This window comes from Ochotona princeps, chromosome 24 (genome assembly GCF_030435755.1).
Source record: "Ochotona princeps isolate mOchPri1 chromosome 24, mOchPri1.hap1, whole genome shotgun sequence".
In the NCBI taxonomy this organism is placed as follows: Eukaryota; Metazoa; Chordata; class Mammalia; order Lagomorpha; family Ochotonidae; genus Ochotona; species Ochotona princeps.
The window spans coordinates 1,601,520-1,624,182 of NC_080855.1; the positions used below are offsets into that span (position 1 = coordinate 1,601,520).

The 22,663-nt window shown below is 40.9% G+C and overlaps 1 protein-coding gene across 1 annotated transcript in view; it reads left to right on the forward strand.

Annotated features, from left to right (window-relative positions):
- The window catches only part of LOC131483219 (cytochrome P450 3A6-like), a 60,028-nt gene that overhangs the window by 16,891 nt on the left and 20,474 nt on the right, over window positions 1–22,663 (forward strand). Inside the window, exons 5-7 of the mRNA XM_058680731.1 lie at window positions 2,268–2,381; window positions 2,722–2,810; window positions 11,375–11,523. Coding sequence (XP_058536714.1) covers window positions 2,268–2,381; window positions 2,722–2,810; window positions 11,375–11,523 — 352 coding nt within the window. The remainder of the gene's footprint in view (window positions 1–2,267; window positions 2,382–2,721; window positions 2,811–11,374; window positions 11,524–22,663) is intronic.

Below are 22,663 nucleotides of genomic sequence, written 5' to 3' on the forward strand. Positions count from 1 at the left end.
GCCTACCTTGGTTAGAGTCTTTAGCAGGAAGTGGTGTTGAATTTTGTCTAAGGCTTTTTCTGCATCTATTGATACTATCATGTGATTCTTGTTTTTCAGTTTTTGGATGTGGTGTATCACATTTATGGATTTGCGAATGTTGAACCATCCCTGCATTCCAGGGATGAATCCTACTTGATCTGGATGAATGATCTGTCTGATGTGTTTTTGAATTCTGTTGGCTAGGATTTTGTTGAGAATCTTAGCATCAATGTTCATCAAAGAGTTAGGTCTGTAGTTTTCTTTCTCTGTAGGATCTCTGCCCGGTTTTGGGATTAAGGTAATGTTGGCTTCATAGAATGAGATTGGAAGGGTTGCTTCCATTTCTTTTGTTTTGAAGAGTTTGTAGAGGATTGGGGTTAGTTCTGTTCGGAATGTTTTGTAGAATTCTGTAGTGAAGCCGTCTGGGCCTGGACTTTTCTTTGTTGGGAGGTCTTTAATCACTGATTTAATCTCTGCTTCAGTTATGGGTTTGTTCAGGTTGATTGTTGCCTCTGGGCTAAGTTTTGGCAGGTTGTGTGAGTCTAAGAACTTTTCCATTTCTTGGTGGTCTTCTGATTTGTTGGAGTACAGTGCTTTGTAGTAATCTCTGATTATGTTCTTAATGGTTGTAATGTCTGTTGTTATGTTGCCTTTTTCATCTTTGATGCTGTTAATTGAGGTACCACCTAACGCCAGTAAGACTGGCCCACATGAATAAAACCACCAACAACACTTGTTGGCGAGGTTGCGGGGAAAAGGGAACCCTACTCCACTGCTGGTGGGGCTGCAGGCTGGTACAGCCTCTATGGAAATCAGTATGGAGAACATTCAAACAACTCAAATACAACATACCGTATGATCCAGCAATAGCACTCCTAGGAATATATCCAGAACACTTGTTTTATGAGAAACCAACATGCACTCCTATGTTCATAGCAGCACAATCAGTAATTGCAAAAACATGGAAGCAGCCAAAATGCCCATCAACAGAGGATTGGATAAGAAAGCTATGGTTCATCTACTCCATGGAATACTACTCAGCTACTAAAAAAAAACAAAATGCAGTTCTTTGTGGCCAAATGGGCCAAACTGGAAACCATAATGCTAAGGGAAATGAGCCAATCCCAAAAGGTTAAATACCACATGTTTGCCTTAATTTAAGATGATATGATGTTATGTATAACAAGTTATGTTATGAATGTGATATGTTGTGTATAAACCAAAATTGAATTGTCAATGAGGTGGTCACAGAAGGTGGATAAGAAATCGCATTTACTTTTACCATATTGGTTACTCATTACTATGTCAATTAATTCCATAATGATGTCAATATTTGCTGATGGTATGTTGGAGCTTTTAATTGATGGGGATGATACTCTGCTGGCTCTGTCTTCAGACCAGAGAGGGTTTACCTAAGAAGCCGTTGAACTTGACTAGTCAATAAGATGCTGGACTCTATGCTTGGTATATGCTTGCAATGGGGGAATCTCAACTGAACTTGAACTGTGGTTGTGCAACAAGGTGGAGGAATCCACCATGGTAGGAGGGTTTGGGGAGGGGTGGGGAGAATCCCAGTATCTATGAAACTGTGTCACATAATACAATGTAATTAATGAATTTGAAATAAAATTTTAAAAAAAAAAGAACATAAAAGACAATAAATTAAAAAAAAAAAAACAAGACTTCAGAGTTTAGTTCTTTCTTTGATAATATGACTTCATTGGAGGGGAACTATACCTCAAAGCAGAACAGCTAAATCTAAATGAAAAGTATTTTCACTTTTTCAGGAAAGTTCTCTTATTTTATCAGTTGTAGTTCATGTGCATGTTTTTGTGTATAGAGAGTGAGGCAGAGGGATGGAAAACAAAAATTGGCTCGAAGAAACATATAGTTTTTATGGGCCATCTGGCCTTCCACCAGCAACCCATTTCTGTTCTGTTCTATGTTAGATGATGTTCTAGGTTTCTATTTCTGTTTTGTCTTCTGGAAGGACAGATTCTCTAATTCATGGCACATTGATTGACTTTTATAGGAAAATGGAAGAAAAATGCCTGAGACCATAGCAAATCTACTATCCGATGTGGATAGGCATTTGGAATATTTATTGAGCACACAATCTTAGCATATCAACTGGTATACTTCTAAGAAATACTTTTGAAATGACTTGATGTGTGTGTAAGAAATATTTACAACACTGAAGATCCTTAGAACTTATGCATGACAAAATGCCTGTATTTGAATTCTAGTCTTTTGGACCAGTGGGATTTATGAAATACACCCTCGCCAACTCTAAGGATGAAGAATGGAAGAGACTTAGAGCACTGGTGTCTCCTACCTACACTAGTGGAAAACTCAAGGAGGTAATAAATTAGTGGATGTTTAAGTAGAAACTTAGCTGAGTCTGGAAACAAGTGGAAAGAAAATCCTAGTGAACTTGAAGAGGCAAGTTCTTTGGGCGCGAGGTTCCTCAAAATGATCCTTTTGTGTATGTGTCCTAGAAGAGACATTAGATCATTAAAGATGTTGCTGACTTACCTCTGCTTTGGTGATCCATTCCTTTTGACTTGGATATTTACTCTAACTGTGAATTATGTGGTGTATTGTTAGACCTATGTCACTCCTGCATGCATTAGAAACCTATTTCCTTATGTGACTTGGATCTCTGCATCTCACTGTGCCTGGTGTTGTGTGTGTACTTAGATGTTACCCATCATTGCCCATTATGGAGAAGTGTTGGTGAAAAACCTGAGTCAGGAAGCAGAGAAAGGCAAGCCCATCAACTTAAAAGAGTAAGTAGTAATGTATTTGTGGGGTTCAGTGATCTTTCAGTGCATGACATGGATTTAGAATTTCCCTTCTGGAATCCCTAGAGTGAGCATACAACAGCAGGTATGTTGCATTACAACTCCAATGATTCAACCAGAAAGGGTTAGACCCAACTCAAAGGGAGTTGTAGACAGATTGGGCCTTCTTTGAATAGAGCACATAACAAAGTCACCAGCTTGACTGTCGCCTTGAGTACTTGAGAGACAAAATTCCTACATAGAAAGAAGTAATGTTATTGTGTCAAAGTTAAAGTTTTGTTTTGGTAGATGGTATGGAATAGGGCTGGGGCATTAGGGGAAGCGTTTCGTACATATGGGGAAGCAAGCTCTATGCCAGGAGAGTCCCAGTATCTGTGTAGGAAGAACTTAAATGCCTTCATGATATTGCTGATGATATTAGAAAAATGCTAAACATTGAACTTTATCTTTTACTTTAAAGTTCTTGAATCTGTGGTGAGAGAAGGCCCAGAAAAGCCTTTTGGGGTTGGCAATGAAATAATTTGTTATCTCAACTAAAAATAATTTGTTATTTATATATATATATATATATTTATTTGGTGAGATGAGAGTCTTCGAGTATGACACATATTCTGTCTCCTGATCCTAAATATCAGTGATAACTAGGGAGTTGTCAAACCAAGAGGTAAGGATTCAATCTAGTTCTCACCTGGGTGTTGAATGACACAAGTCCATGAGCTGTTACTTGGGGTCTCTGAGAACATGCATTCTGAAGAAGCTGGGATTTATTAGTGGAGTTGACATTTGGCCTGAAGACTTACACATGGAATGCAGCATCTCAAACAGCATCCTAACTGTGCTATTCTGCTCCTCTAGTCAGTATGGGCTAATTCTAAATTATTCAGGAGTAGATTTTATAAACTGCAAATTCTTGGAGAAGCAGGGAGCACATCACATAGTTATGAATTCTTCCTAATAATAGGCCTAAGGGAGATTTAGTCATATACTTATCCATCGTTGTCATTGATTTTTTTTTATTTTTTTAAATTACATTTATTCATTAATTACATTGTGTTGTAATTACATAGAATCTGGGATTCTCCGCCCCACCCTCCACCCATGGTGGGTTCCTCCACCCTGCTGCATAACCATAGTTCAAGTTTAGTTGAAGTTCCCTCCGTGCAAGAATTTGCCAAGCATAGAGTCCAACATTCCATAGTCCAGACAAGTCCATCTACTTATTGGGAAGACCCTCTCTGGTCTGAGGGCAGAGTCAGCAGAGCATCTTCCCGGTCAAATAAAAGCAATAATATACCATCTGCAACAATTAACATCATTATGGATTGAATTGACATGATATTGAGCAGTCAACATGCTAAAAATAAATGCGACCCCCCATTCACAGTTCAATTTTAGTTTATATATTACAAATGACATAATATCCATAACATAACATGATATGCTTAACATCATATCATATTAAATTAAGGCAAACATGTGGTATTTAACCTTTTGGGATTGGTTCATTTCCCTTAGCATTATGGTTTCCAGTTTGGCCCATTTGGCCACAAAGAACTGCATTTTGTTTTTTTAAGAGTTGAGTAGTATTCCATGGAGTAGATGAACCATAGCTTTCTTACCCAATCCTCTGTTGATGGGCATTTTGGCTGCTTCCATGTTTTTGCAATTACTGATTGTGCTGCTATGAACATAGGAGTGCATGTTGGTTTCACATAAAGCAAGTGTTCTGGATATATTCCTAGGAGTGCTATAGCTGGGTCATACGGTATGTCGATTTTGAGTTGTTTGAATATTCTCCATACTGATTGCCATAGAGGCTGTACCAATCTGCAGCCCCACCAGCAGTGGAGTAGAGTTCCTTTTTCCCTGCAACCTCACCAGCAAGTGTTGTTGGTGTTTTTCATGTGGGCCACCCTTACTGGAGTTAGGTGGTATCTCATTGATGTTTTAATTTGGATTTCCCTTATTGCCAGGGAGCTTAAGCATTTTTTCATATGTTTATTTGCCATTTGGGATTGTTCCTTTGTGAAGTGTCTGCCCATTTCCCATGCCCATTTCTTGAGTGGCTTGTTTATTTTGGTGTTTTGGCTGTTTTGTAATTCTTTGTATACTCTGCAGATTAGTCCTCTATCACCTATGACGTGCGCGAAGATCTCCCATTCTGTGGGCTACATTTTTACTTTATTGATTGTTTCCCTAGCTGTGCAGAAGCTTCTTAGTTTGATGAGGTCCCATTTGTTTATTTTGGTCTCAATTTCTACTGCATCTGGAGTCTTTTTTAGGTAGTGACGTCCTACCCCTAAGTGTTGCAGTGTGTTTCCAACATTTTCTTCCAAAAGTTTGAGGTTTCTGGATGCAGGTTTAGATCTTTTATCCATTTAGATTTGATCTTAGTGTATGGTGAGAGATGTGGGTCTATCTTTTTGTTTCTGCAGGCTATCAACCAGTTGTCCCAACAGCACTTATTGAAAAGACCTTCCCATTTGCCTGGATTATCGTTTGTCCTTTTATCAAAGATTATTTGACTGTATCTGTGTGGGTTCCCATCTGGTGTTTCTATTCTGTTCCATTGATCTTCTTCTCTATTTTTTTTTGCCAGTACCAGGCTGTTTTGATAACCACTGCCCTATAGTATGTCCAGAGGTCCGGGACTGTGATTCTCCCTGCTAACTTCCTGTTCTTCAGGATGGTTCTGGCTATTCGCGCTTTTTTGTTTTTCCAGATGAACCTTTGAATCATTGTTTCCAGTTCCGTTAAGAATGTTTTGGGCAATTTGATTGGGATTGCGTTGAATGTATATATTGCTTTTGGCAATATAGACATTTTAATGATATTGATTTTACCTATCCAGGAGCATGGGATGTTACTCCATCTTTCTAGATCTTGTTCAATTTCTTTTTTCAATAGTTTGTAGTTTTCCTCAAATAGGTCTCCAACATTTTTGGTTAGGTTTATTCCCAGATACTTCATGCTTTTCCCTGTTATTTTGAATGGTATCTTGCTGGTTAGATCTTTTTCCAATTTGGGGCTATTAGCATACACTATGGCTGTTGATTTTTGTTCATTAATTTTGTACCCTGCCACTCCACCGAACTCTCGTATAAGTTCTAGTAGTCTCTGTGTTGAGCATTTTGGCTCTTCCATATAAAGAATCATGTCATCTGCGTATAGTGAGAGCTTGACTTCTTCATTTCCCATTTGGATTCCTTTCATTTCTTTTTCTTGTCTTATGGCCTCAGCGAGTACCTCTAGAACTATGTTGAATAGCAGTGGAGAAAGTGGACATCCCTGTCTTGTTCCAGATCTCAGTGGGAAGGGTTCTAGTTTTTCTCCATTCAGTATGATGCTGGCGTTGGGTTTTTCATATATTGCGTTGATTATGTTGTGGATTTTTCCATCTATGCCTACCTTGGTTAGGGTCTTTAGCAGGAAGTTGTGTTGGATTTTGTCAAAAGCTTTTTCTGCGTCTATTGATACTACATTGTGGTTGTTGTTTTTCAATTTTTGGATGTGGTGTATCACATTTATGGATTTCTGAATGTTGAACCATCCCTGCATTCCAGGGATGAATCCTACTTGATCCGGATGAATGATCTGTCTGATGATTTTTTGAATTCTATTGGCTAGGATTTTCTTGAGAATCTTAGCATCAATGTTCATCAAAGAGATAGGTCTGTAGTTTTCTTTCTCTGTAGGATCTCTGTCCGGTTTTGGGATTAAGGTAATGTTGGCTTCATAGAATGAGTTTGGAAGGGTTGCTTCCTTTTCTATTGTTTTGAAGAGTTTGTAGAGGATTGGGGTCAGTTCTGTTCAGAATGTTTTGTAGAATTCTGTAGTGAAGCCATCTGGGCCTGGGCTTTTCTTTGTTGGGAGGTCTTTAATCACTGATTCAATCTCTGCTTCAGTTATGGGTTTGTTCAGGTTGATTGTTGCCTCTGGGCTAAGTTTTGGCAGGTTGTGTGAGTCTAAGAACTTTTCCATTTCTTGGTGGTCTTCTGATTTGTTGGAGACAGTGCTTTGTAGTAATTTCTAATTATGTTCTTAATGGTTGTAATGTCTGTTGTTATGTTGCCTTTTTCATCTTTGATGCTGTTAATTCTTGCTTTCTCTTGTTTTTTCTTTGTCATTCGGGCCAGCGGGGTGTCTATTTTGTTTATCTTTTCAAAAAACCAGCTTTTTGATTGATTGATTTTGTGTATTTTTTTTTTATTTCTATCGTGTTGATTTCCTCCCTTGTTTTGATGATTTGTTGTTTCCTGTTGTGTGTGGGGCTCATCTGCTGCTGCTTTTCCAATTCCTGGAGGTGTGTGGTTAGTTCCTGTATTTGGCGCTTCTCTTGGGCCTTGACATGAGCTCCAATTGCGATGAATTTACCCCGTAGCACTGCTTTGGCAGTGTCCCAAAAGTTTTGGAATGTTGTGTCAGAGTTTTCATTGGTTTCCATACATTTTTTTATCTCATCTTTAATTTCTTCCCTGACCCATTGTTCATTCAATAGCCTATTGTTCAACCTCCAAGAGTTTCTGTATTTCCTTGGGCTTTTTGAATTGCTGATTTCCAGTTTCATTCCGTGGTGGTCTGAGAGGGTACATGATATGATTCCTATCTTTTTGAAGTTATTTAGATTTGCTTTGTGTCCTATCATGTGGTCGATCCTGGAGAAGGTGCCATACACTGCTGAAAAAAGTGTATAATCTGTGGTCTTAGGATAAAAAGTTCTATAGATGTCTACTAAGTCCAATTGTTCTATTGTTTGTATTAGCTCTGTTGTTTCTTTGTTGAGTTTTTGTTTTGTTGATCTGTCTATAGTTGTTAGCAGAGTGTTAAGATCGCCCACTATTATTGTGTGTATATCTATGTCTCCCCTTAAGTTTGTAAGTAATTGCTTCACATAGCTAGGTGCATTGGAATTAGGTGCATATATGTTCACGATTGTAATTACTTCCTGATGGATCAGACCCTTCAGCATTATATAATGTCCTTCTCTGTCATTTTTGATGTCTGTCAGCTTGAAGTCTGGGTCATCTGAGATTAGGACAGCTACGCCAGCCTTTTTTTCTTGTCCATTGGCATGAAATATCTTTTTCCATCCCTTCACTTTAAATTTCTTACAGGCTTTTCTGGTTAGATGTGTCTCTTGTAGGCAACAGATTGTTGGGTGCTGTTTGATGATCCATTCCGTTAATCTATGCCTTTTGATTGGTGAGTTTAGGCCATTTGTGTTTAGAGATAATATTGAGAGAAATTGATTTTGGGCTTCCATGAGTGTGTGTAAGTGTGCAAGTGTGTATTTGCGACTATTAGAGTTTCTGATTGGTTGACTTTCCTTGTATGGGTTTCAGTGGGGGGTCTTCCCATTTGCCATCTTTGATTTTGGTTTTCATTTTTTCTTTCTGGGTTTAGCACCTTCCTGAGGAGATTTTCCAGAGCTGGTTTCGTGTTGATGTATTCTTCGAGTTTCTCTTTACTGTTGAAGTATTTGATTTCATTCTCAAATACAAATGAGAGCTTTGCTGGGTACATTATTCTTGGTTGGCAGTTGTTTTGTTTCAGGATTTGATAGGTTTTACCCCATTCTCTCCTTGCTTGGAGAGTTTCTTCTGATAGGTCGGCCGTGATTCTGATTTTCCTTCCCCTGAAAGTAATCTTATCCTTTTTTCTTACTTGTCTTAGAATAGTTTCCTTATGTTCACTTGAGGGTAGCTTGAGGACCACATGTCTGGGTGACGATCTGTTTGGATCATATCTACTGGGGGTCCTTTGTCCTTCCTGGGTTTGTGCTGGATTTATATTTCCGGTGTTCTGGAAGTTCTCCTGTATTATCTCATTGAGCACCCGTTGCAAGCCTGTCTCCTTTCCACTCCTTCGGGAAGGCCTATTATTCTAATATTTGATTTTTTGAGGTTGTCTTTCATTTCCTGTATGGACCTATTGGCTTTCTCTAGATTTGTCTCCAACTGCTTGATGAGCTGCTGCCTTTCATTCTGATTGTCTTCCAATTCTGATATTCTGTCCTCTGCTGTGTTCATTCTGTTGGTTAGGCTTTCAATTTTGTGCTCTATATCGAGGATTCCCTTTTTGACTTGGTTTATTTCTGCAGTGATATGGTTTTCGAATGCCTTCGACTCTTCCCAGCGCTTCTCACTGTCTCTGATGAATTTCATCACTAGTTTCTTTAAGTCCTTATCTGGTATTTCCTCTATGTCTTCATCTTGCATCTCAGATATTGAGATTAGTTTTTGGTTGTATTGGGAGGGAGTGCTTGATGCTTCCTCTGGGTCATTGCTTTTTCTGATACTTCTCCTCATTGTGTTTTGCCTCCTGTTGTTTTGTGATTTTAGCGTCTGACTTTTTTGTCCACAGCCGTTGCCCTCAGTCCCCTAAAGCTCCTCCCCACTCCTCAGTAGCTCCAAGAGAGTGCAGAGGGAACCGCAGCGGGGCCGTGAAATGGGGCTCAGAAGTCCCCACACCAGCTCTGAACAGTGGAGCGGCTGCTAGAGCATCCACTGGCTCCTACCGCTGGGCATAGCCTGAACTTCAGAGGCCAGACAACACTCAGCACAACCCCACGATCTGGGCAAAAGAGCAAGCCAGAAGGGGCGCGGCTCCCCGCAGCCCTGCTCTGCCCAGGACTCTGCTTCCAAGGTTGAGAGAGTGCAATTGAGAAAGTAGCCTCTCTCAGGCAGAATCCCCTGCTGGGCCCAGCGGGAGAGGCCAAACCAGAGCCTAATCAGCTCAATTGGCGAGACTGGTTCTTCCAGCTGGAGGCCTGCCCAGAAGAGTCTGCTTGTGGTAGCTGGAGGCAGCGCCGCCCCTCTCAGCAGAGCAGCACCTGAGAGGGAATTCCAGAGCAGCACTCCCGAGCGGGAATTCCGGAGAGCAGTCTGGTGCTGAGGCCTGTGGTACTCTCCAACACAGCCCGGGCCCGGGATCCCAAGGCTCGAGCAGCAGAGGCCCACATGGAGGAGGAAGTCCTCAGTGAGGCAACGCCCCCGAAATGGTAGAGAAAGCCAAGCTGCGCAAGTCTCCTGCACTGCACCACTCAGGGGCTCCCACACAAGTTGGAGTGTTCAGTTCTCGCACAGCTTCAGACTGGGAGAATTCCGGGGGAGAGGGGGCACTGAGCAGGGTCAGTCTCAGTATGGTTCTCTCAGGGAGCGAAAAGCCCGAAAATTTTTTCTTTTTCACCCCTGGGGTACTCCACCTCTCTGGGTTCCTGTGCGTCCCGGAGTCACAGGTGCCCACTCCACAACAAAGCTGCTAAGCCAGGTGCCTGTAGGGGCCCGTGTTGCTTAGAGCGCCAAGCAGTCTCACAGCTTTGGTTGCTGAAAATTCCGCCAGGAGGGGAGCGGTCGCTGCTGCTGGTAGGGGCCTTCGCAAAAGGCAACCCGTCCTGCTGTCTCCAGCCGCCCTGGGTCCTCTGGGCTTCCAGCTGATGCGCCCCTTTCCTGGGATGACTCACCACGTTTTAACCGGGTCTTTGTGTTTCCTGCATTCCTTCTCTGGATTTCTTCCAAGTTATGTTTCTTCTTGGATGCTTGATGTCCAGGGAGCTTCTGGCACTCCTTCCTGTGGTTCTTTGGTCCGCAGATCTCTCTCCAGCCGCACCCTGTCTCACTTTCAATGCTTCCCTTTCTATGCCTGTGCTCTCAGGTCGGCCATTTTTTCTGTCTCTGTCATTGATTTTAAAGTGAATTCTACCCTCACAGCCACCTCAGATTCTCATTATATAAAATAGGGTGTGTTTTAGAGCTTTGTCAATGGATGGAGGGAAGGAGAATTGAAGTTCCTGCAATTTAGAGCAGAGTGCTGATGGCTAGTAATGTGCTAGGGAAAAAGCATCTTTCCCAATAGTTTCTGGTGTGAGGCAAGACCTGGACGCATGTCACCTTCTTGAATCCCCTGGAAAGAGTGAATTATTCCACCCTATCCTGCTAAAGCCTAGGTCTTCCACATCAATTACATCCACATATGGCACACATTCTGTAACCTGTGTTATTATGAGCTTTAGCTCTGCTTAAGTGTAGATGCATGCCTAATATTCCCAGAGTCCCTGCTATCGCTAGAACAAAAACAATTGCACATTTCACCCTTGACACGTGTGAGTGTAACAGAAGTAATGATAGTTCTGATTATCTAAATGGTAGTGCTAGTTTTTTTTTTTTTTTAATGTTTATCTCAATAGTAGAGGAGATATATCCTATTTGCTGATTCACCATGCTAGGTATTTCTGAACTCATGCACGTCCTGCATGTGTGATAGGGTGCCAAGCTGTAAAACTACAGTCTTCCGCACCCCAGGATGTGTTAGCATGAAGCTAGATCAGAAATGTGGTCGCTGGATTTGAGCCAGAATTCTGACTGATGATGTGTGCTTACCAAACCTAAGCCACTGAGTCCCTATGCGTGCCTCTGGATGTGGTCCAGGAATTGTTTGGCTGTCTGCCTGTTTTGCTTGACGTGTGCTTTCTCAGCACTTCCTGCTCCATGTGTGGCTCAAGAATGGCAGATAGGTGCTGGTTTTAATTGTCCTTGTATCTCTCTCCACAGAATCCTTGGGGCATACAGCATGGATGTGATCACTGCAACATCATTTGGAGTGAACATTGATTCCCTTAGAAACCCACAGGATCCGTTCTTGAAAAATGTCAGGAGGCTATTAAATGTTACTTTGTTTAGTCCTTTACTTTTCTCAGCAAGTAAGTATAGCACTATTTATTTATTTATCTTTTTAAAATATGTCTTTCAGAAGTTATTAATAAATAATAACATACCTATTTTAAATGTATAATTAAGCCATCATTGTTTCCAATTCGAGAACATTTTTGTCACTTCAATAATTCTGTTCCTCCTCTCATCACTCCTTGTCCCATGTACCACTAATCCTTTATCTCCATAGATTCACTATTTCTTAAACTGTGTTCAAATGGAATTGTTTCACACATGTTCCCTTGTGATTGGTTTATTTCAATCATTGTTAAGCAGCAAGTAATATTCCATTACGTAACTTTCAATATTTTGCTTCTCAATGGATTCATTATTTGCTGAACATTTGAATTGTTATTACTTTGGCTCGAAAACTGTGTTCATTCTTTGAAAACTTGTTAATTTTTTGTTTTAATATCCATTTCAATCTTTTTAATATATGCTCAGTAGTAGAATTAGTGGCAATAATTCTATGGTTAGCTAATTCAGTAGCTTTCAAGTGTTTTTTTTTTTTTAAATACCTGCATGATTTTGCTTTCTCCCCTGGAGTATGTAAGGTTCTAACTCTTTCTCTTTCTTGCCAGTGCTTGACTCTTGCATATTTTCATCATATAGCCTTTCTATTGGATAGAAGTCATAACCCATGCTGGTTTTAATGTTCATCCTTAAATTGATAACTATATAACCATCATGCACCATTGTCATGCTTTCTTTCAATAACTGTCTACTGAAGTTTCAGTGCCATTCAATTTAAATTGTTTTTTCTGTGCTATTGAATTGAAAGAATTCCTTAAACTGTAGAGAAAAATCTCTTTACAGCTAAATAGTTTGTAACATTTTCTCCTGTTGTGGTGGGTGGCTTTTACCAATCTAAGCAGTTTCTATACTAGTGTAAATCATTTTTTGCTTGTTACAGTATTATAAGTTTCTAAATAGTTTTTTCATCTTATGACACAATTCCATAGGCTCTTGTATTTCCTCTAACTCCTCTGTAAATTCCTACCACAGTGATTTCTCCTATATTATGGCAATAGTATGGTCATTAGTAAGCAATCATAAGTCCACCATTCTGCTATTTAAACGTACCCTGATATTTCAGGTATGGACAATGGCAAAGAGTCTAGGTCTATGAGTATCTTTTACTCGAAATAGTTGCTGTGTAAGTGCAAATGATTGACATTTGATTATGTATGATTTGTGTATTTTCCTTTTATTGCTTGTGATTTGGTTATCAAGTCTAGGAATCCATTGCCAAATCTGTAGCCATGACCTCATACCTCTTGGCTTTCTGATAGAATTGTATAGCTTTGTATATGCTGTATGGTAAGTTGATGCATTTTAGGTTTCTAAAGCTATATATGTTTTATTTGAAAGGCAGAATTATAAAGATGGTGAGTGTGGTTGGGTGGAGAGATGGCAGCGAGAGATCGAGAGCGAAAGTTTCATCTTTGACCTGGTTTATATCGCAGATTTCCTCAAGGTTTTGGGACAGGGCAAGGCCAAATCCAGGGGTTAGGATATTCATGGAGGTCTTTAATGAAGCAAGGACCTCAGAACTTCTGTCATGTTCTGCTACACTTCCAGTGTACATTAGAAGGAAGCTGGATGGGAATTGGTGCAGCCAGGACTTGAAGCAGCACCCATATGGGATGCCTCTGATGCAGACAGAGACTTAATTTCTCCCAGCACAGTGCCAGTCCTTGGAGTTAGCTTTGTACAGAATGATAAATAAGGGTCTCTTTTATTTTTTTGTCTGTGAGGGTCCAATTGTAGCAGCACTAATTGTTGAACTGAATAGCCCTCTCCCTTATATGGAAATAAATCTTCCGTTGAACTAGGCCGGACTCTATGTTTGGTATATGCTTGCAGTGAGGGAATCTCAACTGAGCTTGAACTGTGATTATGTAACAAGGTGGAGTAACCCAACATGGGGGGAGGGTGTGGAGAGGGGTGGGGGTATCCCAGTAGCTATGAAACTGTGTTACATAATACAATGTAATTAAATAAAATTTAAAAAATTTAAAAAAAGAAATAAATCTTTCACAATATTCAGTGGAAAAAGCAAATGAGGTTTACTTTTGGTCTCTGTTTCTTTTATTTTGATATCTGTCTATACTGAAGGTCCTATCCTAATTGCTGTGGTGTTATAGCTTTCTGTATGTTGAAACTGGGAATTATGAGAGAATGATTTTCCATTTGCTGATTCCTTCCTCAAATAGCCATAACATCTGGAGTTGAGCTAATCTGAAGCCAGTAGTCAACATCATTTTCTGTCTGTTGCAGAGATTCATGTATTTATTGAAAAGTCAGATTTACAAAGAGGAGGAGAGACAGAAAGTAAGAATGTCCATGCATTGGTTCACTACCCAAGTGGCCATAACAGCAGGAGCTGAACTGACCAAAGCCAGACACCAGGAGTTTCTTTCATGGATTCCCATGCAGGTACAGGGTCCCAAGGCATTGGCCCACCTCCACTGCCTTCCCAGGCCACAAGTGAGGATGGGTAGAGGAGCAACAGGAATATGAACTGGTGCCCATAGGGGATCCTGCCTTATGGAGGGCAAGGATTTCAGTCACTAGGCTATTGTGTCATGCCCTGTTTGAGTCATTTAATCTGCAGATAGATTATTGGTCAGGTTCCAGTGTAAAGGCCTTGATATCTAATGGTATTATCAGAGTAATATTAGTTTCATAGTATGCATGTGGAAGTATATATTCTTCCAAATATTTTAATTAATTAATTTTATTAGTTTATGATACATTTCCATTAGTTCTGGAATTTCCCCTGCAGCCCCCTGAAACACCTTCCCTTCACTAATATCCCCTATAGTATTATAGTAGTATAGTCCATCATAATCAGTCCATCATTCTGCTGTTTAAGTGTATCTTGACATTGTAGGTATGGACATTGGAAGAGAGTCCATCATCCTATTGTCCAGATATTTTTAACAGTTTCATTGGAAGTCCATCTCTGATTTGAAAATAGAGTTGCACATGCCATAGTATCTTCACACTGTTTATGAAAGTCTCTATGACATAGTCATTAAACATGCCTTTCATGAAAAGCCATGAAGCAAAATCAGTCATATGTGAAAAGGGGAAAATTTACAACATGAAGTATTGAAGTTAAGTAACATGTTACTGAATGACAAATGTGAAACTGATGAAATGAAAAAGGAAGTAAAAACTTTCTGGAAGAAAATGATGCTACTGTATCACCTATGTGTCACTGAATAAATCCATAGAAAAAAAATCTTTAGAAACAAAATAAAAGCAAAAATGTCACAACTCATGAAATGTGGCAAAAACAACATTGAAAGGGACATTTATAGCATGAGGGACTTACAAAACAATCAAAATATTTCAAATAAATGACCTGATAAAGCATCTCAAAGATTATTTAAAAAGGAAAATGAGCAGGGATTTTTTTTCCAGTTTATATTCTTTTTTAGGGTTTTTTTATTTTTATTAATTATTTTGCATTATATGACAGTTTCATAGGCTCTGGGTTTCCCCCAAGCCCTCCCCATGCCAATCCCCGATGGTGGATTCTTCCACCTTGTTGCGGTATTACAGTTCAAATTCAATCAAGATTCTTTTTTGCAAACATATACCAAGCATAGAGCCCAGCATCTTATTGTCCAGATAAGTTGAATAGTTTCTTGGTGAGACCATCTCTGGTCTGAAGGTTGAGCTGGTAGAATATCATCCCAATCAATTAAGAATCCCAACATAACATCAACAACAATTTACAACATTATGGAATTGACATGGTTTTGAGTTACCAATATGTAAAAAAAAAATGCAAGTTCTTAGCCACATCCTGTGATTAGCTCACTGATATTTCAATTTTAGTTTATATAAAGAACCGGTTGCTATACCCCTTAAAATGGCTATAGGGTACTGTTCAGCTGTCTCATGTTTATTTTCATTTTAGTATTTAGCTGTTTGTAGTGTTGAAGCATAATTTTGCTGAACTTGGCAGATTTTTTGATAAAAAAAATCACATCAAAATGAATTGAAACTAAAAGACTACAAATTGCAGCAAGAATGAGCCATTTTTATTTTTATTTTTAACATACTTTTAATGATGTTTATAAGTTGATTCAAGTAGAAAGGTTTAGTATCAGGGCAAAATGGGTCAAACCATTTCTGGAAGGGGAGAGTAAGGGAGGAAGCCACACCCAGCCTGCAAAACACCTCAGTACTCAAGGAATGGGTCATGGCACCCGATGTCATTGCAAAGTCCTTGATATGGAGCATGCCACAAGGATTCTGCTCCAGTGGTTTCAATGGTTCTAAAATGCTGTTGATCTCACAGATGCAAAGATGAGGATATCTTCCCAAGGTCCATTTGTTAAGACAGTCCACCTTTTGGTCTCTGTTAACTCAGAAATGTACTGTCATGCTTCACTGTGGTAGTTGACCAATTTGTCCGCCCTCTTTCCACTGCTATGGTACCAGGTGTCCTCTGCAGGCTCCAATGGTCTGACATATCCTCCATGTGCTTCTGGGTATGCTGTTCACAGCTCTGTCAATGCCACTGGGGAAGCCGGATTGGGACACATGCACTCCCCTGGCAGTCCATTGATCCTGCCACTCTCCCTATGGTTGGAATTATGAGTCCAGCAATTTTATTTGGGGATCCTCATAGCAATCTTCTCCAAGTGATGTCAGACCTGACTCTTCTGTGTATACGCACTTGCATTGGGTACAAGTTTTTCTTTCACCTTTGTCACCTTATGTTCACACTGGTAATTTGCAATTGCTAGGTCAGATCTTTCCCAAACTTCATTTAATTTTTAATTTAATTATTTATTTATTTGTTTATTATTATTATCATTTTACAATACAGTTCAATCAGTCCTGTGGTTTTCCCTTGCCCATTCTTTAATCCCACCCCCAGCCAATGAGTTTTGCCTTATCATTACAACATTGTTCCTCATAGACTGTCATAAATCCGTCACTGCGGACATGGACAATTCCAGTGTTCAGCATCCCTTTCTCAAGCAGCATCCAACAGTTTTGCTGGGAGTCCATCCTAGATCTAGACGTGGAGATGCATACTGTACCTTATCCTCACATTTGGACTTCTCAGTCTCCACTCCACGGTCAGTATAAATTCCTTAAGCTAAAAGCTACAACAGCAGAGGACCCTTGACATTCCCCCTGCAGCATCAGATAGCAGATGCTGTCACTGGAGGCTATTATGTAAGGTTATACTACAAAAGTATCTGCTTTGTGGACAAATGGGCCAAACTGGAAACCATAATGCTAAGGGAAATGAGCCAATCCCAAAAGGTTAAATACCACATGTTTGCCTTAATTTAAGATGATATGATGTTATGTATAACATGCTATGTTATGGATGTTATATGTTGTGTATAAACCAAAATTGAAATGTCAATGAGGTGGTCACAGAAGGTGGTTAAGAACTTGCATTTACTCTTTTTTTTTTTTTCCTTTTTTTTTTTTGTGAGTTTTTTTTTTAATTATTTAACTTCATTAATTACATTGTATTATGTGACACAATTACATAGATACTTGGGTTCTCCCCACCCCTCCCCAAACCCTCCCACCATGGTGGATTCCTCCACCTTGTTGCATAACCACAGCTCAAGTTCAGTTGAGATTTCCCCATTGCAAGCGTATACCAAACATAGAGTCCAGCATCTTATTGTCCCGTCAAGTTCAACGGCTTCTTAGGTATACCCTCTCTGGTCTGATGACAGAGCCAGCAGAGTATCATCCCAGTCAATTGAAAGCTCCAACATACCATCAGCAAAAATTTACATCATTATGGAATTAATTGACATAGTAATGAGTAACCAATATGTTAAAAGTAAATGCGGGTTCCCAGCCACCTTCTGTGTCCACCTCACCTATACTTCAATTTTAGTTTATACACAACATATAACATTCAAAACATAACATGTTATACATAACATCATATCATCTTAAATTAAGGCAAACATGTGGTATTTAAACTTTTGGGATTGGCTCATTTCCCTTAGCATTATGGTTTCCAGTTTGGCCCATTTGGCCACAAAGAACTGCATTTTGTTTTTTTTAATAGCTGAGTAGTATTCCATGGAGTAGATGAACCATAGCTTTCTTATCCAATCCTCTGTTGATGGGCATTTTGGCTGCTTCCATGTTTTTGCAATTACTGATTGTGCTGCTATGAACATAGGAGTGCATGTTGGTTTCTCATAAAACAAGTGTTCTGGATATATTCCTAGGAGTGCTATTGCTGGGTCATACGGTATGTTGTATTTGAGTTGTTTGAATGTTCTCCATACTGATTTCCATAGAGGCTGTACCAGCCTGCAGCCCCACCAGCAGTGGAGTAGGGTTCCCTTTTCCCCGCAACCTCGCCAACAAGTGTTGTTGGTGCTTTTATTCATGTGGGCCATCTTACTGGCGTTAGGTGGTACCTCATTGATGTTTTAATTTGGATTTCCCTTATTGCATGGGAACTTGAGCATTTTTTCATATGTTTATTTGCCATTTGGGTTTGTTCCTTTGTGAAGTGTTTGCCCATTTCCCGTGCCCATTTCTTGAGTGGCTTGTTTGTTTTGACATTTTGGTTGTTTTGTAGCTCCTTTATATTCTGGAGATCAGCCCTCTATCACCTAAGTCGTGTGCGAAGATCTTCTCCCATTCTGTGGGTTGCCTTTTTACTTTGTTGATTGTTTCTCTAGCTGTACAGAAGCTTCTTAGTTTGATGAGGTCCCACTTGTTTATTTTGGTCTTGATTTCTACTGAATTTGGAGTCTTTTTTAGGAAGTGAGGGCCTACCCCTAAGTGTTGCAGTGTGTTTCCAACATTTTCTTCCAAAAGTTTGAAGGTTTCTGGATGTAGGTTTAAATCTTTTATCCATTTGGATTTGATCTTAGTATATGGTGAGAGATGTGGGTCTATCTTTTTGTTTCTGCAGGCTATCAACCAGTTGTCCCAACAGCATTTATTGAACAGACCTTCCCATTTGCCTGGGTTGTCGTTTGTCTTTTTGTCAAAGATTATTTGGCTGTATTTGTGTGGGTTCCCATCTGGTGTTTCTATTCTGCTCCATTGATCTTCTTCTCTATTTTTTTGCCAGTACCAGGCTGTTTTGATAACCACTGCCCTATAGTATGTCCAGAGGTCTGGGACTGTGATTCCCCCTGCTAACTTCCTGTTCTTGAGAATGGTTCTAGCTATTCGTGGTTTTTTGTGTTTCCAGATGAACCTTTGAATCATTGTTTCCAGATCTGTGAAGAATGTTTTGGGCAATTTGATTGGGATTGCGTTGAATGTATATATTGCCTTTGGCAGTATAGACATTTTAATGATATTGATTTTACCTATCCAGGAGCATGGGATGTTACTCCATCTTTCTAGATCTTGTTCAATTTCTTTTTTAAGTAGTTTGTAGTTTTCCTCAAATAGGTCTCCAACACTTTTGGTTAGGTTAATTCCCAGATACTTCATGCTTTCCTTTGTTACTTTGAATGGTATCTTGCTGGTTAGATCTTTTTCCAACTTGGGGCTGTTAGCATACACTATGGCTGTTGATTTTTGTTCATTAATTTTGTACCCTGCCACTCCACCGAACTCTCGTATAAGTTCTAGTAGTCTCTGTGTTGAGCCTTTTGGCTCTTCCATATAAAGAATCATGTCATCTGCATATAGTGAAAGCTTGACTTCTTCATTTCCCATTTGGATTCCTTTGATTTCTTTTTCTTGTCTTATGGCCTCAGCGAGTACCTCTAGAACTATGTTGAATAGCAGCGGAGAAAGCGGACATCCCTGTCTTGTTCCAGATCTCAGTGGGAAGGGTTCCAGTTTTTCTCCATTCAGTATGATGCTGGCATTGGGTTTTGCATATATTGCTTTGATTATGTTGTGGATTTTTCCATCTATGCCTACCTTGGTTAGGGTCTTTAGCAGGAAGTTGTGCTGGATTTTGTCGAAAGCTTTTTCTGCATCTGTTGATACTACCATGTGATTCTTGTTTTTCAGTTTTTGGATGTGGTGTATCACATTTATGGATTTCCGAATGTTGAACCATCCCTGCATTCCAGGGATGAATCCTACTTGATCTGGATGAATGATCTGTCTGATGTGTTTTTGAATTCTGTTGGCTAGGATTTTGTTGAGAATCTTAGCATCAATGTTCATCAAAGAGATAAGTCTGTAGTTTTCCTTCTCTGTAGGATCTCTGCCCGGTTTTGGGATTAAGGTAATGTTGGCTTCATAGAATGAGATTGGAAGGGTTGCTTCCTTTTCTATTGTTTTGAAGAGTTTGTAGAGGATTGGGGTCAGTTCTGTTCGGAATGTTTTGTAGAATTCTGGAGTGAAGCCGTCTGGGCCTGGACTTTTCTTTGTTGGGAGGTCTTTAATCACTGATTCAATCTCTGCTTCAGTTATGGGTTTGTTCAGGTTGATTGTTGCCTCTGGGCTAAGTTTTGGCAGGTTGTGTGAGTCTAAGAACTTTTCCATTTCTTGGTGGTCTTCTGATTTGTTGGAGTACAGTGCTTTGTAGTAATTTCTGATTATGTTCTTAATGGTTGTAATGTCTGTTGTCATGTTGCCTTTTTCATCTTTGATGCTGTTAATTCTTGCTTTCTCTTGTTTTTTCTTTGTCATTCGGGCCAGCGGGGTGTCTATTTTGTTTATCTTTTCAAAAAACCAGCTTTTTGATTTGTTGATTTTGTGTATGGTTTTTTTATTTCTATCTGGTTGATTTCCTCCCTTGTTTTGATGATTTCTTGTTTCCTGTTGTGTGTGGGGCTCATCTGCTGCTGCTTTTCCAATTCCTGGAGGTGTGTGTTTAGTTCCTGTTTTTGGCGCCTCTCTTGGGCCTTGACATGAGCTCCAATTGCGATGAGTTTACCCCGTAGCACTGCTTTGGCAGTGTCCCACAAGTTTTGGAATTGGTTTTGGGCTGCCATGAGTGTAAGTGTGCAAGTGTGTATTTGCGACTATTAGAGTTTTTGATTGGTTGACTTTTGTTGTATGGATTTTAGTGGGGAGGTCTTCCCATTTGCCATCTTTGATTTTGGTTTTCATTTTTTCTTTCTGGGTTTAGCACCTTCCTGAGGAGATTTTCCAGAGCTGGTTTCGTGTTGATGTATTCTTCGAGTTTCTCTTTACTGTTGAAGTATTTGATTTCATTCTCAAATATAAATGAGAGCTTTGCTGGGTACATTATTCTTGGTTGGCAGTTGTTTTGTTTCAGGATTTGATAGGTTTTACCCCATTCTCTCCTTGCTTGGAGCGTTTCTTCTGATAGGTCGGCTGTGATCCTGATTTCCCTTCCCCTGAAAGTAATCTTATCCTTTTTTCTTACTTGTCTTAGAATGGTTTCCTTGTATTCACTTGAAGGTAGCTTGAGGACCACATGTCTGGGAGACGATTTGTTTGGGTCATATCTACTGGGGGTTCTTTGTCCTTCCTGGATTTGTGCTAGATTTATATTTCCAGTATTCTGAAAGTTCTCCTGTATTATCTCATTGAGCACCCGTTGCAAGCCTGTCTCCTTTTCCACTCTCTCTGACGAATTTCATCATTAGCTTCTTAAAGTCCTTATCTGATAGTTCCTCTATGTCTTCATCTTGCATCTCAGATATTGGGATTAGTTTTTGGTTGTATTGGGAGGGAGTGCTTGATCTTTCCTCTGGGTCATTGCTTTTTCTGATACTTCTCCTCATTGTGTTTTTACTTCTTCTTGTTTTGAGATTTTAGCGGTGATTCAGCTGAGCCGGCTCTGGTTTGGGGTCTTGGCTGAGCCCAGCAGGGCTTACTGCCTGAGTCATCAGCTGCTTTCAGGGTCTGTAGATCACAGCCCTGAGTTGGGTCAGGAGGCTTTGTGGGCCAGCCCTAGTGCCAGGCCCCTTCCCCTGTGGCTCCCTCTCAAAGGCAGTGCCCTACAGATTCACTCTGCCGAGCCGCGCCTGGGCTTTGGGTCACAAGGCTAATACAGCGGGGGTCTCTGCCTCAGTGCTGAGCCGAGACTCTCCTTCAGGGCTTGAGGTTAGCACAGCAAGGGCTCCTGCTGCTCGGAGCCTAAAATCCCCAACCCCGCCTGTGCTGGAGCCTAAAATCCCCAACCCCGCCTGTGCTGGGTTGGAAATCTCCGAGGCCCCAGTGCCAAACTCGGAAGCGCTGCTCCACTGAGGGCTGCAACACTGCAGGCAGGTCTTTCCGAGCGGGCTCCTGCTGGGAAAACCTGTCCGGCCAGTTCAGCTGAGCCCGCTCCGGTCTGGCCTCTCTAGCTGAGCCCAGCTGGGGACTCCGCCCTGAAGAAGCCACTTCCTCAGCTGCACTCTCTCAAGGATGGAAGCGGATCTCTGAGAGGCACAGAGCCCTTTAGGTGAGACGTGCCCCCACTAGTCTGCTCCTCTGCCCAGGACGTGAGGCCCTGTCGAGCGTTGCCCAGCCTCTGGGGCTCAGGGCGAGTCCAGCAACAGGATCCACTGACTCTCCCGCAGCCAGTCCACAGCTCGGAGCCGATATGGGGATCTCTGAGCCCCAGTCCCACAGTGCTGCTCCTGTTCCCTCTGCACTCTCCCAGAGCCGCTGAGCAGCGGGTAGGCAAGCCTCTGGGAAATCTCCCCAGCTTTTCCTCCACTTCTGCAGGGATAATGCACCCAATGATCAGTCCAGTAGCCTCCTCTGGGGGCTCCTGCCTTCCAGGGGACTGGTGCCCCTGTTGGTGTGGGCGCCTATCCTTCCAGCCGCCTCTGTTTTCCCTGGGGCGGTTGAGCCTCTGCCGCCTTCCCCCTGCCTGGGATCGTGACTCACCAGGTTTCTCGCGGCGTGCTGTATTTTCTTTCCTACTTTTTGCGGCTGTTCCTTCACGCTGTGTAGATCTTCTTGCTTTAGTGAACTCCAGTGACCTTCTCGCTCTTCTCCCTACAGTTTCGCGCCTCCTGGCCTGTTTCTCTGCTGGATCGGCTCCCCTCCTTCCCTACTCCACCCTACACCAGCTCTCTGCAGTCGGCATGTTATGTATAACATGCTATGTTATGGATGTTATATGTTGTGTATAAACCAAAATTGAAATGTCAGTGAGGTAGTCACAGAAGGTGGTTAAGAACTTGCATTTACTCTTAACATATTGGTTACCCATTACTATGTCAATTAATT